This window comes from Helicoverpa zea, chromosome 2 (assembly GCF_022581195.2).
Source record: "Helicoverpa zea isolate HzStark_Cry1AcR chromosome 2, ilHelZeax1.1, whole genome shotgun sequence".
NCBI classification, from domain to species: domain Eukaryota; kingdom Metazoa; phylum Arthropoda; class Insecta; order Lepidoptera; family Noctuidae; genus Helicoverpa; species Helicoverpa zea.
In genome coordinates, this window is record NC_061453.1 from 11,252,781 (window position 1) to 11,272,350 (window position 19,570).

General features: G+C 34.5%; 1 protein-coding gene across 1 annotated transcript in view; it reads right to left on the reverse strand.

Moving 5' to 3' along the window:
- The window catches only part of LOC124641330 (5-hydroxytryptamine receptor 2B), a 111,947-nt gene that overhangs the window by 54,400 nt on the left and 37,977 nt on the right, over positions 1-19,570 (reverse strand). The window contains exons 2-3 of the mRNA XM_047179394.1: positions 6,625-7,336; positions 5,223-5,325 (exon numbers count right to left, since the gene is read on the reverse strand). Of these exons, the coding sequence (XP_047035350.1) occupies positions 5,223-5,325; positions 6,625-7,276 (755 nt within the window). The 5' untranslated portion in view covers positions 7,277-7,336. The remainder of the gene's footprint in view (positions 1-5,222; positions 5,326-6,624; positions 7,337-19,570) is intronic.

Genomic DNA, 19,570 nt, shown 5'->3' on the forward strand with positions numbered 1-19,570 from the left:
ATCCTTCTCAATGAATTACTTCAGGTTTTAACAGAAAAACTTCTCCTTAAGATACACTACTTACGTTAACCTAGCTACAAAAAATATTCATAGTTGCCACTTTCGGCCTAATTTATAGCCGAAGCCGAAACTTCGGTCAGACACTATTAGTAACGAATTTTACCCAAGGGAAATATTTGCGGATTTTCCGCTGGTAACACAAGATCTACGCACCAGGTGAAAGTGGCTCATATGTCAAGTTTTTACGCCTAGACTAAGTTTTCTTTTGCAAATTGTGCCTGAGCAATAAAATATGTATTTCTTCTGTAGTAAGGAACTTTAAAATAATTGCTAACGAAATGTTATAATTATGTTACGTTGATCGAGATATACTGATAATATAAAACTGAAGTGATTGTTTCATGTTATTATATTTTAAAGTGTTTATCTCAGGAACTACTGATCAGGAGCCGAATATCTTCTTTGTAATTAGTTGGATAATTTTACAATGAACTTGTTTCCATAAATAGTTCTTGAAAGTCTTACACAAAACTAAAGGTGCCATCTGGGGTAATTTACAAAGCCGTTTCACTAGAGTAGGTAAATACCAAAGCGACTCGGGGAGAATTCCAACAGTTTTTGTACGCAGGCACGTCCCAACTAAGATTTACGCCGCCTATCTGAATGAATCGAGCCCTAAAATAAATAAAGCCCTGTAAAATCCTTTTTGGGGTTCCGCGAGTCATTTTGAAAATCATTTAATTACAAATTGCTTTTTGACTATCAATATTTCTATAATATAATATTTGTTCTAACCGTATGCAGCTGAGTACCAGTGTTTTACAAGGAGCGACTGCTTATTTGACCTTCTAAACCCAGTTACCCAGGATATCTAATACCCCTAGGGAAACCTGGTTTTCAGACTTACTGGCTTCTGACTAACCCATAACGACTGCCAAAGATGTTCAAATTAAAACTTTTATAGTGAGCAAATAATGAAATATTTTTAATGAAACTTAATTTACTGGTAGTTCTCATACATACATATTCATTCGCAGAGCCCTTGAAAGTGAATGGTTCAACTGAGGAACCAAGTTAAAATGTCAAGGCTAGACATAAATTTTGTTCAAGTTCACTCTAAGATTACAGCTTAGCATCTTTTCGTCAAACGTTTATTTATTGACCTACTTGCAGACTAATCCACTTATCGGCGAGAGTAAAAAATATTACGGAATATAGATGACATATTGGCAACATTGAAATACGGAGTTGGCTATAAAATAAATTGATACCATCAAGGGAATATGAGCCATATAATATTGTGGCTATAGTCTATTTTAGTTTGATAGCTAGTATATTGAATTGTCAACCCTGTTGCTCACAAAGTGTAGCCTTTTTTATAAGTTTCATAACGAATACTAACTTTTCACAACGTGAAAGGTGGAAAAGTATAAAATGTATTAGGGTTGGTTTCAAAGTTCAAAAAGAAGTTAATATTTCCTTTTATACCCAACTCTTTTTCCCTTTTTTATTACAACATAAATGGAATTTTAAATAGGTATGTGATGATTATAATAAAATGGCGTTCAGCATTGAAAAATAGATACAAAATCTATAATTATAAAAATGAAACCCGTTTTCCGTTGTCACATCATAACATGAAAACGGCTTGACCGATTTGGCTGACAATTAGAGGGGAGGTAACTTAGATCCGGGAGAAGGTTTTAGGATAGTTTTTGTCACCATCCGGCTACGGAACGCGGGTGAAACCGCGGAAAAAGGGCTAGTATTAAATATATTTGCTACGGAACCAATAGTTAGTCGGCAGTTTTTGTCGATTTATATCGGTAGGCAACTATAATCGACATTCCGGAATGGCAGTCCCCGATGTTGCGAAAGTGCCGTTAATGGGTCCATAAGTAAAATAATTCGAGAGCCAGAAATAAAATGTTGTGCCTCTGGCTTTGGGTTGAAGAAAACATTTTTGTTTTAGTAATAAAATAGTAACCTACTACCTATATTGTTTTTTTTTTTCAAGTTGATGTAATTGGACCAATTTAAATTACTAAAAACCGTTACTGTAAAAGGATAACGAGCCCATCCGGAAAAAATCGCTAATTAAAAGCATGCATATACTAACGCAGAAAGTAAAAACTTTTATTTCTAGCAGAAAAGGGTTTCTGTGTAGGTATGATAAGGCCTACTTTTTTAAACACTTATTGTAGGTTCTTCGATTTTTACACTCAGGCGATTCATTAACTTATTTCTTAATAAGTTTAAAGCAAATTACCTAACTTGACAAGACAATACTAATAAACCTTTGATCACACATACAAGTACCAACACTAGAATTCACAAACAATATCATAATTCCTTCCTATCCTATCGATATCCCATAAATATTTCATGCGAACAATATACAGGAACGCACGCTTCAAGTGTCGAGGACAAAACGACACTAGTCTCGACACAAAGCGACATAAATGTCCAATGTCCATTGAATATGGGATCCGATAACGATAGCATATAGTTCTGAATATATTCTCGAGGGTCAGTTTAGGATAAAGTCGTAAACTGTGATGTTTCAGTCTGAAATATTATAGGGTATAGGTGATATTGAAATATGGATATATGGGTCCTTTCTGCGTGATAATTCGGGCGTTCAAAGATACTAGGTATTCTGTATGTCGGAGACTGTCAATAGTACGGACACTAAACGTCACGCAGGCGCGCCCTCTGGTGGCGTTTCCGGTGAAACAACATTTTGACGCGCTTGGCAGAGTCGTGGCGGGTAGCGTGGCGTCCGCGGAGCTCAGTCTTGGTCGAGGCTTCGTCGAGTCTTATTGCCTAGCGTTGTAGAACTTAAACTTATTGTAAAGTGTCTTGTGATTTTTGTATCGTAATGGTTCTTCTAACCTAACAGACAGACATGTGTTGCTGCGGAGTTTGTTCCGCTACTTCTTCTCCCCAGCCAAAACACATAGGAAGTGGCGAAGGGCGGGCTTTTTGGGGGCTGTCTTTTGTTCTGACTAATTTGAATAAACGTTTGACTTTTGAGTTTGTTTGAGTTATCTCTTTGCTCGATTACCCTAGCTGATGTCGGACGATAGTGCCATCCTGATGTAGCTCCGACATGTACATATTTTGCGTGTTAGTTAAGCTTTTGGGAACGTTTACTTTGACACTTTAATGAAAATAAAAAATGCCGTGTAGCTTATCATCATATTTCTATAGTCTGATTTTTAATTCGAGTCAGTAAAATGACATTTCCAGTGTTGCGCGGTTTTAAAAAAATAGGGTCCCAAATAAATAGTGATGTGGAAAATCGAGATTTTTAAATCGAGAATTAAAAGTTAGTCTAGATTATATTCATTTATTTATTTGTACATACATTACATTTTTTATTAATATCAAATTGGCTTTATATTAATATAAATATGTAATTTACGGAAATTAAACTGGAGACATGTAATTAAATATTACATAAAATACTGTTGTTATATTTTTTTTTGTTATGTAATAATGTTGTAATGAGAAGTTTTTGTATGCTGGGAAGGTTCATATTTCTAAAATCGTATTATTTAATACGTTCTGCTTTAAATATTTACAATAAAAACAACGCTCTGATACTTAATAAAATAAATCATGACTAAACTTCTAAGTCGATCGATTGTGGAACATCACTATTGTAGTGGGTCACCCTTTTTTGTGAAAGTGACAGTTGCTCCTGTCATTTTACTGACTCGAATTAAAAATCAGACTTTAAGGCTCGTTACCGATATTTTATATTAATAACTAGCTTTCACCTACGGTTATACCTGTATTTTGAAAAGTCTACAAAAACTAGTGAAACTAACATACGTTGATATAAAAAAGGCATAATAACTTTGCCAAAGTAATATTAGACCAGCAATCAAAACTACCCTATACCTATTTTATTTATTGCCTCGTCGGCAAACACATTCCTAACTTGTGCGTCAATACGGACAACATAAAGCTTTGTGAGTAAGGTCAGGGCAAGGGAAAATAATAAAGCGGATTATTCTGGTGTTTCTCATTTCCATGTACAAAGGGGAGAGGAACAGTTTTAGATTAGAAACGTAACTTTATTATAAAATTTGTTTTGTTTATCGAGTTTGAGCTTAGGCATGAATTTCTTTGACGTATCTCAACGTAATTTAGTGTCGAGTTTGGTTGAGGTATGTCATGGCAAATGATTTTGATAAGGATGTAGGTATGTATTATGTATTTTGTATGCTCATAAAATAAGATACGGAATTCTTTTGTTTTTCAAATATCATCTGCTTAGCCTTTTCAGTTTAACAGGATGCAGATAAGTAGGTACTTGTGTTCTAGCAGAAGTGAAGCGACTGCCTATCCTCCTGAACCTTGTGCGCCCAGTGTTGCTTAACTTTATGATCGACCATGACTTTTTTTGTTCCTCAATAATCATCAAATTATTTACCTATTGAAACAATAACTAACTTAATTACAACCTGGAATGCAAACAAGACTAATGAAAGAGATCTAAAGGTAAATACAGTATTATCAATACTTAGTAAAACAACATAAATACCTGCGTATTATAAGTATTTGTATAGTGTTTGTACCTATGTGTGTTCTCAGTTAGTTTCACAGATACAATATTTGTGTTAAATATCATGACACCTGCTTTCACTGGGGGATCAAACCGATGTTTACTTATAGCCACATTTCTATTTATGTTTGTCTGACAAGTTATGTTAGGTGACCCAATTTTCATCTACTTTCAGACACAGTACTGTGGATTTTGAATATAATTAATCTAATTAGTATTGAACAAAAATTATTAAATACATTTATTTATAACTTCACTAGTTTTCCCAGCGGTTTCACGAGCGGAACCGCTTCGTGCACCCTGGTAAAAAGTAGCTTTCTTTGAAAAATTTGCTTCCTGACACTGAAGGATCTTTTTCAAATCAGACTACTAGCTCCTAAAGATTTAAACAAAACAAACCATCTCCTTATTACATCAGTGTGCGAACGGCTTATCATAATCGATCTCGCCATTTCAGGGATAAGCCTGAAAATACCTACCCAAAAATTGCAAAAAAAAATGTTTCAGTAAGTATTTACATCCATATGGACATAGTAAAAAGGCGGTTATTTTAATATTACATAGAGACACTCCAATTCACTTGCAAAGATTATTCTTTGTAAGGGCATAAATTAAGCTTAAAAATTAAATAAAGCTACATACACACCTGCCAATACTGATGAAGCACATGTGCATGATGCTGGCTGAGCACGCGAGCACGTCGCACGTGACGTACACGTTGCACCATACCACTCCCAGCGGCCAGTAACCTGGTGAGGTGGTGAAGGAATTAGCACCTTATGTTGTAGGGGATGAGTGTGATTTTGTTACAGAAGGAGATTTTGGTGTTAATTCTAAAACAAGCGTTTATATATATATATTTTTTTTATCAGTTTTGTGTAGCTTTAGATTCAGTACAAAATTATCTACATTCCTACATATTTAGAAAACTTACTTCTTTAATAACCAAAAGCATGTTTTTTTTTAATTTGATAAATTAATAATTTTCATCGTATGTACCTATAACCTACCACGGAGGACTAAATGATTAGGTACCCAATGTTTCAAAAAGTATCTAACAAGCTAGGAAATCCAATTTTAGTACACCTGCCTTTTCACTTTTTTATGACAACACACAGGGGCGTACAAAATATTTACAGACTGACATTCAAAATTGGATTTGGGGTCGACAAACGTAACTTTTTGACTATTCGATCATTTCCTGCGAATTTCCATACAACTACAGGCAGAAGATTGCTTCGTGCTGACAAATATGCCGAATTCAAGTGAACAGACTTTGGCAATAAGATTTTATATCCTCTGTTGTGTGACACACAGCCTCTACACATGAACAGCAGTATTTTTATGATTAAGAAGCTATTTCAAAAGTATGTTCTACAACTTTTTATTTCAGTTTTAAATTGCTATAGAGCCCTATGGCTTCAGAGTGGAAAAATCTCTTGTAAATCCATCTACAAATTCATAAGAAACAGGTACTTAGGCAAATTAAGCTTAGCGATTTGACATAATATTTAATCTAATTTAATTGCGTATTAGAATAATTATTAATTTACACTCATTATAAATATCAAAAAAACAAAATGATTCCGTATGTAACCTATCTCTTAGAAATAAATAAGAGTTTGATATACGAATATTCGCAAAAGAGCCTATTTCATGTAGGTAATAATGTTTTTCATGTAACAAAGCCGTGTGTTTCAAGCAGTTAATATTAGATAGCCATACCCGCTCACGCAATTGGCCCCGCTTCCTTTCGTAAAAGGCTTGCGTTGTGGAAATAGGTACAATTTGTAGACGGTACACGGCGGCTATGAAAGATGTGGGCTATCTGCGCAAATGGATAGTCTGTGCGCCGTAATAGGTACAATGTGTTACCGTTTTCAAGCAATCCACTAGACGGTCGCTTTAAAGAAATTGTTTTAAAAGATTTTTATGGAGTTGCATTTTTTGTGTAGAATAATGGGAGGATATATGTAGTTACATTAGGTGTATTAAAAGTTTTGTCTTTGTTTCTTGTTATAATAAAAAAAAAGATTTGATATACTTACCTAGGAATCCAGGAATAGCCCCCATCGGCATCACAAACAAACTGACCAGCAGATCTGCAATGGCCAGCGAAAGAAGAAAATAATTCGTCACATTTTGCAGCCTTTTATCCAAACACACGGCCAAACACACTAATATATTGCCCACACCACCCGCTATAATAAACACTATCACAAACAAGAAACTCCAATCGTATCCCACTTTGTCCACCACTTCTTCCGTACTATTCCTAAATCCATAACTACATTGAAAACTTTCCACTACACCTAACACTGGAGTGTCATTTAAAACGTCAATGTACAACGTCCGATTGTTAGCCTCTGTATAACAGAATAGGGTGTCCAAATCGCAGAAGAAATTGGGTAATCGGAGCCACAGATTCTTCAGTGCACTTTCGAATATTATTGTCACCATGTTCAGCTTGAGGTAAGGAGTACATAAAGTGTTGTTGCTACCAGCATTCGTAATATTACACGTAGTGCAAGTATATGAGGTTTCATTTTGTATGTCTATGTTTAGCTCGCAGGTATAGTTAATACTGTTTTCATCAGCAGTGCAGTCAAGGCCGGAGAAGGATTCGCCGCAGCCCGTCCCGTGCCTCAGGTGACATTGGAATTCTTGAAACGCTGGGTCCAGGAAAGTGAGATTATTCATGTCCAGGATAATGTTAGGTCACATTTTGTACTCCCGCTTTGTTGGTCATCGTTTTGAGACCTGAAACAAAAGAATACGTTGGTTAGAAACTGGTGAAGAGTGGGCGTTTTGGTCGCGTCTTTAGTTGTATAGTTTGACGTGCAAAACGTGGAATTTTTTGCCTATTTTGAACTGAATTTTGAATTGCCTTGAGAGACCCTCTTGGTTTAGCATACTCCCCAAGAGTTCAGATTAAGGTAAAAACAGTTGAAGGTACATTTAAAACTCTTGCGATAATCTCTCCTCTCAAAAACAAAAGAATGTGAAACAAAGCAAGTCAGAATTATCTTCTAACAAAATCTGTGATGCGAAGATTTTTAATATTGCTCCTTACACAACGACTTTCAAGCTACTTGGAATAAAAATGAAAAATAGTCGCTGTTATAAATGACTATTTAATTAACATAAGATTAATTATTCTCGGCAAATTGTCAGTTAGTGTGAGAGAGTTAATTAAATTGTTTAGTGATAAATATTAAGGCTCTATTTGGATTACAGTAATGTGGATGAAATCTCCTTGCTTGAAAAATACGAAATCTGAGCACCTATTACTGCATTTTTAAATAAAATTGGGAGTATGCATATATGTTAACTTATACGAAGAATAGTAAGAAAAATTAATACGTTTCTACCCATTGCTCAGCTGACAGCAATAAGCTCACCCCAATTACATAGAAAATAAATATAAACTAACCCTTCAGGGATAGATAGGGGAGTCGTTATGTAGAACGAGGGGAAATCCTAATGATGAACAATAATAACACTGAATAGTAAACCAACGCAATATAGTGCGTAATCTATACTAAAATAATAAAGCTGAAGAGTTTGTTTGTTTGTTTGTTTGTGAACTACTCCGATTAGAAACATTCTTTCAATGTTTGATAGCCCATTTATTGAGGAAGGCTCATCATCTCCCGAGCCTTTTCCTAACTATGTTGGGGTCGGCTTCCAGTCTAACCGGATTCAGCTATTGAGTAGGCTGTAGGCTTTTTATACGGGTTCGTACAGAGGTTCCCACGGGCTGTGGATGAAACCGCTGGCAGAAACTAGTATTATTATGAAAACTAGCACTCAACTTCTGGGGGAAGGATAAAAAATTGTTTATATTAATCTTTTCTCAGGCTCTTCGATCCTGTAGTTTTAGCTTGAAAGAGCGACAGACGAAGACATACGAAGTACTTTCGCATTTATAGTGAGAACGTGTTTAAAGCCTTTCTAGCATTATACAGGAATTAGACGAGGAACACTTTTTATGAGTCTCTGAAACAGAGTTTTTATTGCCGTTATTAAAACTATGACAAGAATTTAAAAAAGTTTACTGGTAGTAGCGCAGAGCTAAGAGAGCAACTATTGTTTTGAAGACTATCGCTCTCAATAACATTATAACGAACCACTTTATAATCTGACTTTATCAACCCTGTTGCCTGATTACATATGCGAATACATATCCATAAAAATATTATGTACTCACTATTCCATTTCACACAATATCAAAATTATACATTAAACATAATTTAGAATACATATACGAAAAGCAAAGTACTCCAAGCCGTGTGAAGAGCACTCTACTCCGCATACTAACAGTCGCAAGTATCAAGATTATGCGTTAGAGGTAGGCTTGTAACAAGGAGGAAGTAAACTTAGCGGAGATGCCATTAGGAAGAAGGGTCAGGCGCCTTCTCGTATGTCAAATAAAATACCGTAGGCGTAGAAATGATCAGTTAAGTACTAGAACTAACGATACGTTCGGATTCTTTCAAAAGTATTTTTTTAATATCAAATAGGCCTATAAAAGCTCTTTCGGAACGTCAAACTAGTTAGGTACTTTGTCAAATAATTACGGACTGTCAAAGATGGGTCTTGATTAAAAAGTACATTTTATATCATAAAAAGTACAAATGGTCTTACTACAAAAACTTTAAACCCTGTTTTACAGTTGTCTAATAAAATTTTGGCTGCAAAATGAACCATATGTCAACGTCATAATTTGACATTTTTTTAGACAAGGCATAAACTGACGTTTAAAAGTTTTTGTGGTAAGACGGAAAGTGTCCAACAAAACTATATTCAACATAGTTTGTCTGTTGGATCATATTGGTGACTTTATTTTTTTTAAAAGTGAGCGGGTTCTAAAGATGGCGTATAAGGGTGGAGCTAGTAATGATCCTCGTCCCCCGAACATTCACATTTTAGCTTGCTACTTTCTTAGGAGATTTTGCATTATGGCACCTCTGCTATATTTCTTTCCTCCTTGTGTAGGCCCGTGATAATGTGAAACGTTTGCTCTTTTGTTTTGTGAAGAGGAACTAAGTGCGTTTTGAATGTTTCAAAGACGTTTTTAGAGGATAATGTTCACAGCTTTGTATATTGCTTTTGGTCTGTTTTGATGTTTAGAAACTCTGTGTTTGTAGAATTGTAGTAAGTAATCACAATTTTGTGAGTCGAAATTTTGAGATAATTGAACAAAACAAAAGTATTATTTTTGTTCATTTAACAGCTTGATAAGTAATGACTCAAAATCTTGAAAAGTGAATATAGTATTTTTTTTGTTAAATATAAGAAAAAGCTCTTAGCTAAGAAGTGATCCCAAAAAAATCAACTATCTTTCTAGTATAGATCCAACTGGTACGAAATAAAGATTAATTTTCTAGTTGGTAACAAGAAGATAAAGTTAACAACTACCTCATACAAAAATCTCATTCCCAACCATATAAAAAAGCATTTTACAAAACTATCTCTACATTAAAGCGAACTCAATGCAATCGAATTCGTCCCACAATACCAGTAATTTAGGTACATCGCACGTGAACTGATAAGTATGGATCGTTACGTGAGTGGGTGGCTACACTGTCGCAATTTATCGGGACAGTATTCCCGCCTTTTGGATATGAATGTACTGGCTCCATGGAGAATAAAATGACTAGCGGAGATGTCATAATGCAAACTCCCCTATAAAAGTAACGCTGTTTGCGAATGTTTGGCGAACAATTAACATTACAAGCTCCACCCTACACGCCTGCCATAGAAACCGTCCATTATTTTCAAAATAAAATCGCCTATCTATCAAGTCCAGTCTTCAAGAAACACGAACGCCGCGGCACTTTAATCACGCCTACTATACGTTACTTGACCTACAAGAAAGCGCCTGACCTACCTTCCTTATGGCATCTCCGCTCATCTTTCCTTCCTCCATGACTGGTTCTGATCTGTATGACGTCAGACAGAAGTTGCAGTGGAAATGGCATGGAAAGTATTTCGTCACTGTTTGACGTATTAGAATGGCTTTTGTACTCGGCTGTACGGGCACTTATTCCTTTACAAGCTACCGCTCTCGGTTTCACATGTGTCCCGAGGGTACTATAAGTATAGCGTAACAGAATAGAAAGTAGATTAGAGCCTTCCTCAATAAGTAGTATATATTGGCTGTCTAATGATTTTTTCAAATCAGCCCATTTGTTCCTGAAATAAGCGAGTTCAAGCACACAAACTCTTCAGCTTTATAATTAGTAACTAGATACCCATATAGATGCCTTTTTTTCAGTTGGTAAGCAGAAGTTATTCCAGTAGATACGAACATAAAATTTTAATTAATTCAGTACTGGAAATTATAACATTTGCAGCGTAACATATCATTTAAAGTTTGAGACCCAAATGTTGGCGGGTGGAAATATAAACTTTGCTAATTTTGAATTTGGAACATTATAAATGGCGTTTGGCAGGCTCCGTAACTATCTGTTTATTTGTGTACCTACTTTGTCTCTGTTTGTTTTAATGTTGTTCAAATAACCCAACTAGTTTTACTAACTAGTAGATATAAATGCAAATTAGCTTTAAATAATGTATGTTGTTATGTATACATTTTCTGCTCATTTAAAGCTCACAAAATACATTTTATTTGGATGTTTACTTTATCGTGAATAGTTTGTCTACCAAAAATTCTTACAATTGTTGAAGGTTACATTCAATTGACTAACTTTTCGATTCCCATATTTTTTTTATATTTACTCCCCGGTGGTCGTTTTGCTTACAGAACGAAATTTTTCCATGATGCTCATGAAACAGTCGTCAACAAGTACCCCCTTCTGAAAGCAAAAGGAATCGTAACATGTCCAAAGAAGTCAGGCAATATTCACCTTGACACAAATATAAGAAATAAGATAACCATGGTGAATATCGACTTCTCACTTCTAACGCGGATGGCGAGTGAATTGCTATGGAAATGAAATGGTGGCTCTGTAACGCGATGGTTGTTCTACGTGAACTTGTGTTTTTTATTTCCCAAGGTTTTATCAATAGAACAAGAAATAAAGATGATACAGATAGTATGTAACAAAATTGCTTACCTACGTTTTTTATGAGAAATGGCCATGAAATGCTAATCAAAACAGTATTAGGAGTCTATGCAATCATCATCATCATCTCAGCCGTAGGACGTCCATGCAATGTTTGTTTACTCCTATTCATTGATAAATTCAATATAAAGCAGAAGAAGAAACTCCATACAAAATACATACTGTATGTTGATATCAGTCACACAAAAATTTCGCATATTTTCACAACGCGAGACCGCTGGCAAACGATTTCAAACAATGTCCCAGGTTGCTTGTAAACTACAAGCCACATTTCACAACTATTTTTAAATTATCTCGAAGCTCACATTTCTCTAACAATATTACTACAAATTTAGTTCATACTAGAAATAGAAACACGATACAACAGACGCCTCTGTTATTTATGTTTGTCAAGGAGTAAGGAAAAATGGGCGGAGATACCATAATGCAGGTAGGCCAGGCGCCTTCATCTCGGTCAAATACGTACGATTTACATGACCGAAACGATCAGTTACGAGTGAATTAACTAGGAATTCTTGATCCTTGAGACAGTTGTCAGGGATTTTTTGTGTTACGAAAAATTAGCAGTTCCAAAGAAGGTGTATAAGGGCGGAAACAGTAACGTTCGTCCTCCCCCGCTCAATTGCATTTTGGCGCACTATATTCTTAGGAGACTTTCCGTTATGGCAACTCCGCTACTCATTTTATTCTCCATGATGTTTGTTCCTTGTATGTTGACCGTGAAGTTGGAGAAACACGGGGCAATCAAGGAAAGTTTCTGTGTATAAACAACTCGATTGACTAGCGAGGAGTCGACACTCCTGAGCCAAGGGTCTGTCAGTTCATGGCGCTATTGGGTATTTGTATTAGATGTAGAAACTGCTGAGTATGGTGCACTGATTAGATGTTTTGTTTATTCGCTGGGTTGCTATTCTTTTGTTTTTATTTTGTGTAACTATTGATGTAGGTACACTAGGTAAGGAAGAAGGAAAGTCATTTTGCGAGCAGGTCATCCTTAGGGTGACCTTACGCTGAAATAATAGATGCTGCTTAGGAGTATTGTAATTCCAACTGAGAACCTTTTTGTCAGTTTTTATTTCAACGCTTCCTTTGGCCATACTAATTTCATATAATAGACATATTAAAACTTTTGTTGCTAATATTAAAAACATACCTACTTCCAGCTACTGACATAGTAAAGATTTGCCCGCGTAAAAGAACTGGTACCTTAAAATGCATCGCAGACATTCCCATCCACTCTAAGAGATGTGGCCTTTGTGATACACTTCAAAAGAAATGCACGAGACTGTTCAAGTGTTGGCTCTTGCAATAGTGCTAGCTAATTTTCGCTCCATCACTTAAAATAGCTGGTGGAATTTCAGGTGGTGTTTTAATATAGGTAGGTTAGTTAGTACGTATACTGAAAGCGAAAGAATTTTTTTGTTTGTTCATACGTGCTAATCTCAGGAACTGCTTTAACTATCCGAAATATTATTTCAGTTTTATATAGACCGTTTATCGACAGAGGTAGTAAATATCCCGTGAAGCGTGTTTAACCATGATGTCGAGATGTGAATCAAATGTTTTTTTTTTAAAATATTTTATTACATTTTAAAGAAGGCTTAGACTAACACAATACATACCAATTACAAACCTCCACAGAAACAACAGAGATCCAGAGAAACAGTTTTTTTTTTATCTAATTGACAGAATCAACATCATAAGTAGTATAATTTAAATATAATAATATTCACGTAAGTGTCAGAAATCAATATGAAGAATCAAGTTAGATTTAGGTATTCATTGAATTTTAGTTTCGAGAAATTATTGTTCATGGAAAATAGCAAATATTTATTTTCAACTTTTCCATGTAAAGGCAATCAGACATGCCAAACAGACTTCATCGGTGAAATTGAATAAAAACTCTTCCGTGTTCAGAACATGAAGCTTCTCGCTTTTCACAGAGTATTTTTGTAAATAATTCATAACCGTTCCGAAGAGAAAACATCAATTGTTCAGAAACAATAGCCTGCCTAGGTGTTGTTACAGTTTTAAATAATTAATTTTGTACATCGAAAGCAACTGTAATTATAAATTGTTAATTAAATGTCAGTTTAACTTTAGTTTTTGTCAAAGACGCTCATGTTGGGTTGTTAATATGGTATCGTTTTATGAATAAAAAAAAATATGTAGAGCCCACAAGTTACATTAAAAAAAGAAACTTTTTTATACTTTTAGCTAAAGAACCATTATGTGCCTAGCCTTTTCCTGTCCAATTTGGAGTTGGCATCCAATATAACTAGATGCAGCTGAGTAGGTACCAGTGTTTTCTTTCAAGAACCTATCTGACCTCCTCAAGCCAGTTATCTGGGCATCACGATACCGCTCTTAAGGCTCCTTTTCTTCGGAAAATTAAAGATTATTCTCAATATAGTATGCCAAGATTACTTTGATTTTTGCTTTTTGATCGAAGCCAGTAAAATTTTCCATACATAATATAATGTTTCTTCAAGATCTACAGAATTTTCCAGTAGGTAGCTAGTAAGATGCATGACATATCTCATAAGTTTTACAACCTCCATGGAGATCGTAAAGTGATGCACGCCATTGCACGCTAAGGTTGCGATAGGCTATGTCAAGGTTGTTCGCTTTATGGAATTATTATGGCGTGGGGTGCCGGTTAAGGCGGAATAAAATAGTTGTGAAGTTGTAATAAAAGTGGAGTATTTAGTGTAGAAAATAGAAAGCTGGACAATGTTGCTTGTGACGGCTTATAAAAGAATGAGGCAGAAAGCATGCTGCACCGATCTCGTATACATAATTGAGGATAAGGGCAGCAGGGGGAATACAGAGCTAAAAAACCGTTTAGTTTTATTTTAAGAAGTAGTCTTACCGACCAGCAATGTTTTTAAAACACCAATTTGCCATGATCATGGTATGGTACGAAAATTTTATAGAGGTACGTATTTGATACGATTTTTTTTAAAGTCATGTTTTTATTTTACATTCTACCTACATTTATTTACTTTTTGGAAATCTAAGAGGAGTCCCATGATCTGTATTGGACCTCCTACCGCTAAGATAAAAAAGACGATTACGTTACGGGACGTTCTCAAATGGAATTGAGTTTTTTTTTCTATTGCAAAATGGCATTTATAATTAGTTTTTTATAACCCTAATTTTCTAGTAAGGAGTGGGACCACACCTCACATACAAACCTCATACATGATGAGTCTCTTCGTAAATGAGCAGCTGAAACGCTCTCTAAATTGCCTCCACTGTACCAGTTTAAACCTGGATATAATTTTCAGGGAAGCTCACAATTTACCTTATCCACATATACGCAGTATTTTTGGTAGGTACTCATTTTAGTCCCATTTTTATTTTGTTTAAAATATCCTGTTACATTAACCTTGTTTTTCTTGAAAGATTTTGATTACCTACATAAATATTATTACATTATATTTATATGATACTTATATTTTTCTATACCCTAGCACCAAATTAATACTAAAATGCCTGTAACAAAAAACGCAAACGCAAAGTTCCGAAACTACTGAACTGATGTGAAAAAATATTTCACTGTCGGAAAGCTACAGTCTTCCCGAGTAACATAGATTATATTTTATCCGGGATAAAATTAGAGGCTGTAATTACCACGGGATATGTTTAGAACTGAGGAAATTCCGCTAGTTATAATCATGTATAGATGCCTATCAAATATGTCCATCAAAAGTTTTCAAGTTAATAAAAACTCAATCAAATATAGAAAATAATATCAGCCGTCATAAAAATCCAAAAGGCTCCACGTATCCTAGAACCATAGCATTTTAATACCAAAGAAATATACTCCAAATGCAATTTCACTCGAAATTGAAGTTTTACGAGAGTTCCGTGTCAGAAGCATTGTTCTAGATGTTTCTCAAGAGATAATTTTCATAATATACTCGGATATTATTGCTTAATACCCATTTACACGAAGCAATTTTATAGCTTGCCATACAATGAAATTGTAAATACTGTTGGAAAAGTTAAAAAGCTGTTTATAAGGTTGGACTTTATTAATGTTTCGCTTTATGCATGCTACATGATATTAAAGTGCTTTCTGGGTATGCCACGAAATAAAGTATACTGGTACTTTTTAGGATGGCAAAATTATTTCCTCATTTTTGGTAGTGGATTGTTGATTACTTTCTCTTTAGTAGAAAATGCAGCTCGTTCGTTCACGTAAATAGCATGTACATGGAAGTAATGCGAAAGATTAAGTAGCCTTGACAATTTAATTATTATTTAACTTATAGCGTCACCTTCCTTTTTCATCTCGTTTCCATCTTTCCGGCCTTATGTTTTTGTTGCAAACACGGCCGTTCGAGTTCGATTCCCGGATCGAGCCCAAAAGGCGTTATTTGTTTTAAAAAACATCTTGAAGTAAGCAGTGCAACCAATAAGTCTTCAATTTAAAATAAATCATTTCATATTCATCTGCTCATAATAAATTAGTACCAATCAACCTAGGTATATCCCATAAGAGAAAACCAGTTTCACTTTAATATAAGTTACCTACAAACGAACTCAATTGATCATTAATTAAATTGGCAATAAGAAACGTCCTAACAAAACTAATAAACTAATCGATTCCCAACTCGAGCTCACTTCAATTAGTTCTAAAACGATTATTCACATCACTGATTCGGTTCCTTTTCGATACAAGAAACTCACTCGAGTGTTTCTTCAAACGATATTTTGGATGGTTTTTGTGATCAATTACTGGTTGTTCTAATTTATTTAAAAGTTCATGTTTCAATTTTAGCTGTCTAAAAAAGAAATACGGTATAAGACATCTTCTTAGTTCTATGTACGACTCATATAAAGATAGTTCAAAAGGATTCTGATTCGGATTTTTTCATTTCAGTACAAAATGTAACCCATGTGGCATACCATCTTGTGGAAATGTCATTTTCAAAATAATGAATAATGTATTGTGACTTGACTATATGTACTTAATGTAAAGTAAATGTTGTTTATGGGTTGTGTTAGCACCAAATAACACAAGCTAATAACCGACCGTGTGTGGTGTTGCGATATATATTTTTTTAAACCAAAAAAAAAAAAACAAATGAAACTCTCCTCATTCTCAGGCCGGTCGATTAATAAGTGACCCCATTACCAATTTTTAATATATTTTCGTACTGTAAAATATAGTAAACATAGCATAAACAGGACAATGGATAAAGCATGTCAGTCGTCCACACGCGCTCCTTTAATGTTTGGCTCTCGATGTACTGTCCGGCAAATTGAATGCAGTAAGCAAATGTTTACTAGTGATGTCAAATTGCAGCTGATATGTCGTGTCGATATCGATAAATTTTGACTCACGATTTATTAAATAATATTGACTGGTTTATTTTAACGTTTTTTAGTTTTGAAACGAAAATAATGGTTTGAAGAAAAAATATGCCATAAAAAGATTATAACTGTAATGCCATTGTGCCTAAAAATAAGCGGTATTTGATTTATAAATTGCCCATTCAAAATATTTACAAGGAAAACACAAATATTTACAATCAAATGCTTTGAAACGAAGTTTTAAAATATTTTTGTGCAATGGTAATGAAAATTCGTTGTTGCTTCCCACGCGAGTCGTGATCATCCATTGAGATGGAATTGGTATAAAAATAATTCGTAGGCGTTCCCCAAATTGAAAATTCTTAAAAATATGGCTGTTTAATTAAAGCGATATGCATCACAAAAATAACAAAAAACAAATACTTTAAGTAAATAATATTTTTTGTCGAAAAACCTACGCTTTGTATGCTTTAACAAAGCGCGATCAACATATCTATAAAAATCAAAATAAAAGGGTAGCTTGCCAATATGTTGTTACATCAAAAAGATCATTCATCAAAGTACTCATTCATCAATTTATTGACGTCGAAGTACTTCAAACGTCAAACTAACTCGCAGACAAGAAATGCGTCCTACTATATTGTAATATTGTTTGAAGTTTTTCACATCTCACAGGGGGAAACAGCCGAACAATACAAAACTATTCACATTATTATTCAAATCACATCCCTTATTTCCCATTTTATTGTTTCATTTTGTATCTCTATATAAGGGAAAGACGTCGCTACAGTATATAATAATGTCTTATGTCGTATATAATTTATTGCAAGTTCTGGAAGTTATCGCTCGATCAGAATTATGAGGAATGATAACGTTTTTGCGTTTGTTATAATGTATATGCCGATAACTTGGTAGGTTTGTGTGTAGCGAACCAAATTCAGATGTGACATTTAGAAATAAGCGGCTTAAGTAATATTCTTTTTATGAAGCATAATGTGTATCTAACAAGGTCCATGTATTCATACAATATACATAAATGTTACTTAATTTAATACATATAACAGAAAATTAATATAAGATCATCAGACATCATTTATTTAGTCACGTAAACGAAAACTTTAAAGCTGATTAATATTGACATCGAGATAGAATGTTTAGTTAGTAAACCCAGGAAAATTCTCTGACAGTAGGTGCAGAATGACAGTACAGAAGTTCGCAAAATCATTTAACTGAAACATTATCGATAACTATTTATAATATCGTGGTCACAACACTAGCACATTCAACAGTGAGCCCGTCGTCACGAACACTCGAGCGGAGTGCAATCCGACTTGACACGGTCACACAACTATCTACTGCCGCGGTGTAAACCTATTTACTTGTATTATTTGCAGGCTATTTTGTATGTGTTTTGATCTAGATTTTATATCAAATATGATTTAATTTTAAATGGATGATAAACTTACGAGTCGATAAACTGATTGTTACATCGTATCGCACACAGTTGTATTTTTTTTAATGCGTAATATATGAATGAACTCTTCAACTATCGTGAAATAGAACATAATATGAAATGGAACTAATAATTTCAGATCTTGTAAAGATGATATACAACCGTTGTGCGACACAAACAAATGTTTTATTTGGTCTACCGAACAGTCACAAATTGCTGGCTAACATTTTCTATTTCCACGACATTGCAACCTGTGTAACAACGCAAAAGTCCTGAAAACTTTTGGTGCAATCCCAACATAAGACCACCATTGCACAATGTGAAAAAAAAAACTGCCAATACTGTTAGGATTGTAACATAAAATTTTATTTTACAAAAGATAGCTTTCACCAACGTTTAATATGCTATCTGAACTAACATAATCAAACAAAAAACCTTTTAAACCAGGATTTTATACCACGTCAAAGGTCAGAAATTAACAGAAGCGTGGTCTGACAGTATTAATTAAAACAAACTCGGAAGTTTTTGCAAAAAATATACAGCAATTTGTCTTTTTTAATTGGAGTTTCCACTTTGTTATTATATGAGACCACATGCGGGTGATTTTTGAAATAGTAAGATTATACATCTGGAAATATTATTTTCCTAGTCAAACATTAGTGTTAGTTATTTTGATTGCAAGTTCCACTATCATAGTTTATAGCAGGAGGTACAAGGACATTCATGAGATGATAGAACTAGACACGTCTTGGTCCTCCAATTTACTAAATTTAATTTTGCCACAGTAACAAAAATGTTCGTCGCAAATCTATACAGCTTTTTGAAAATCAGTCAAGAAAATCAGCCATGAAAAGAAATCCTTATTTTTTGTGAGCTGTATCCTTATTTTTATATTTTTTTAAACTTACATATTTTACTTCTTTATACGCAATACCTGTTTATGTAGGTACCTGTATATTATGTCTGATCACTTAGTTATTGCTTGTTTCTCAGGATACAAAGTTAGCGTTCCTACGAAAGTTGTACCCAATAAAATGTCACTTTGATTGAGTAGTTCCCAAACTACTCAAAAATAGTACCACAACTACGTAAACGGTAGAAATTACGCAATTGGAGCAAAGGTCA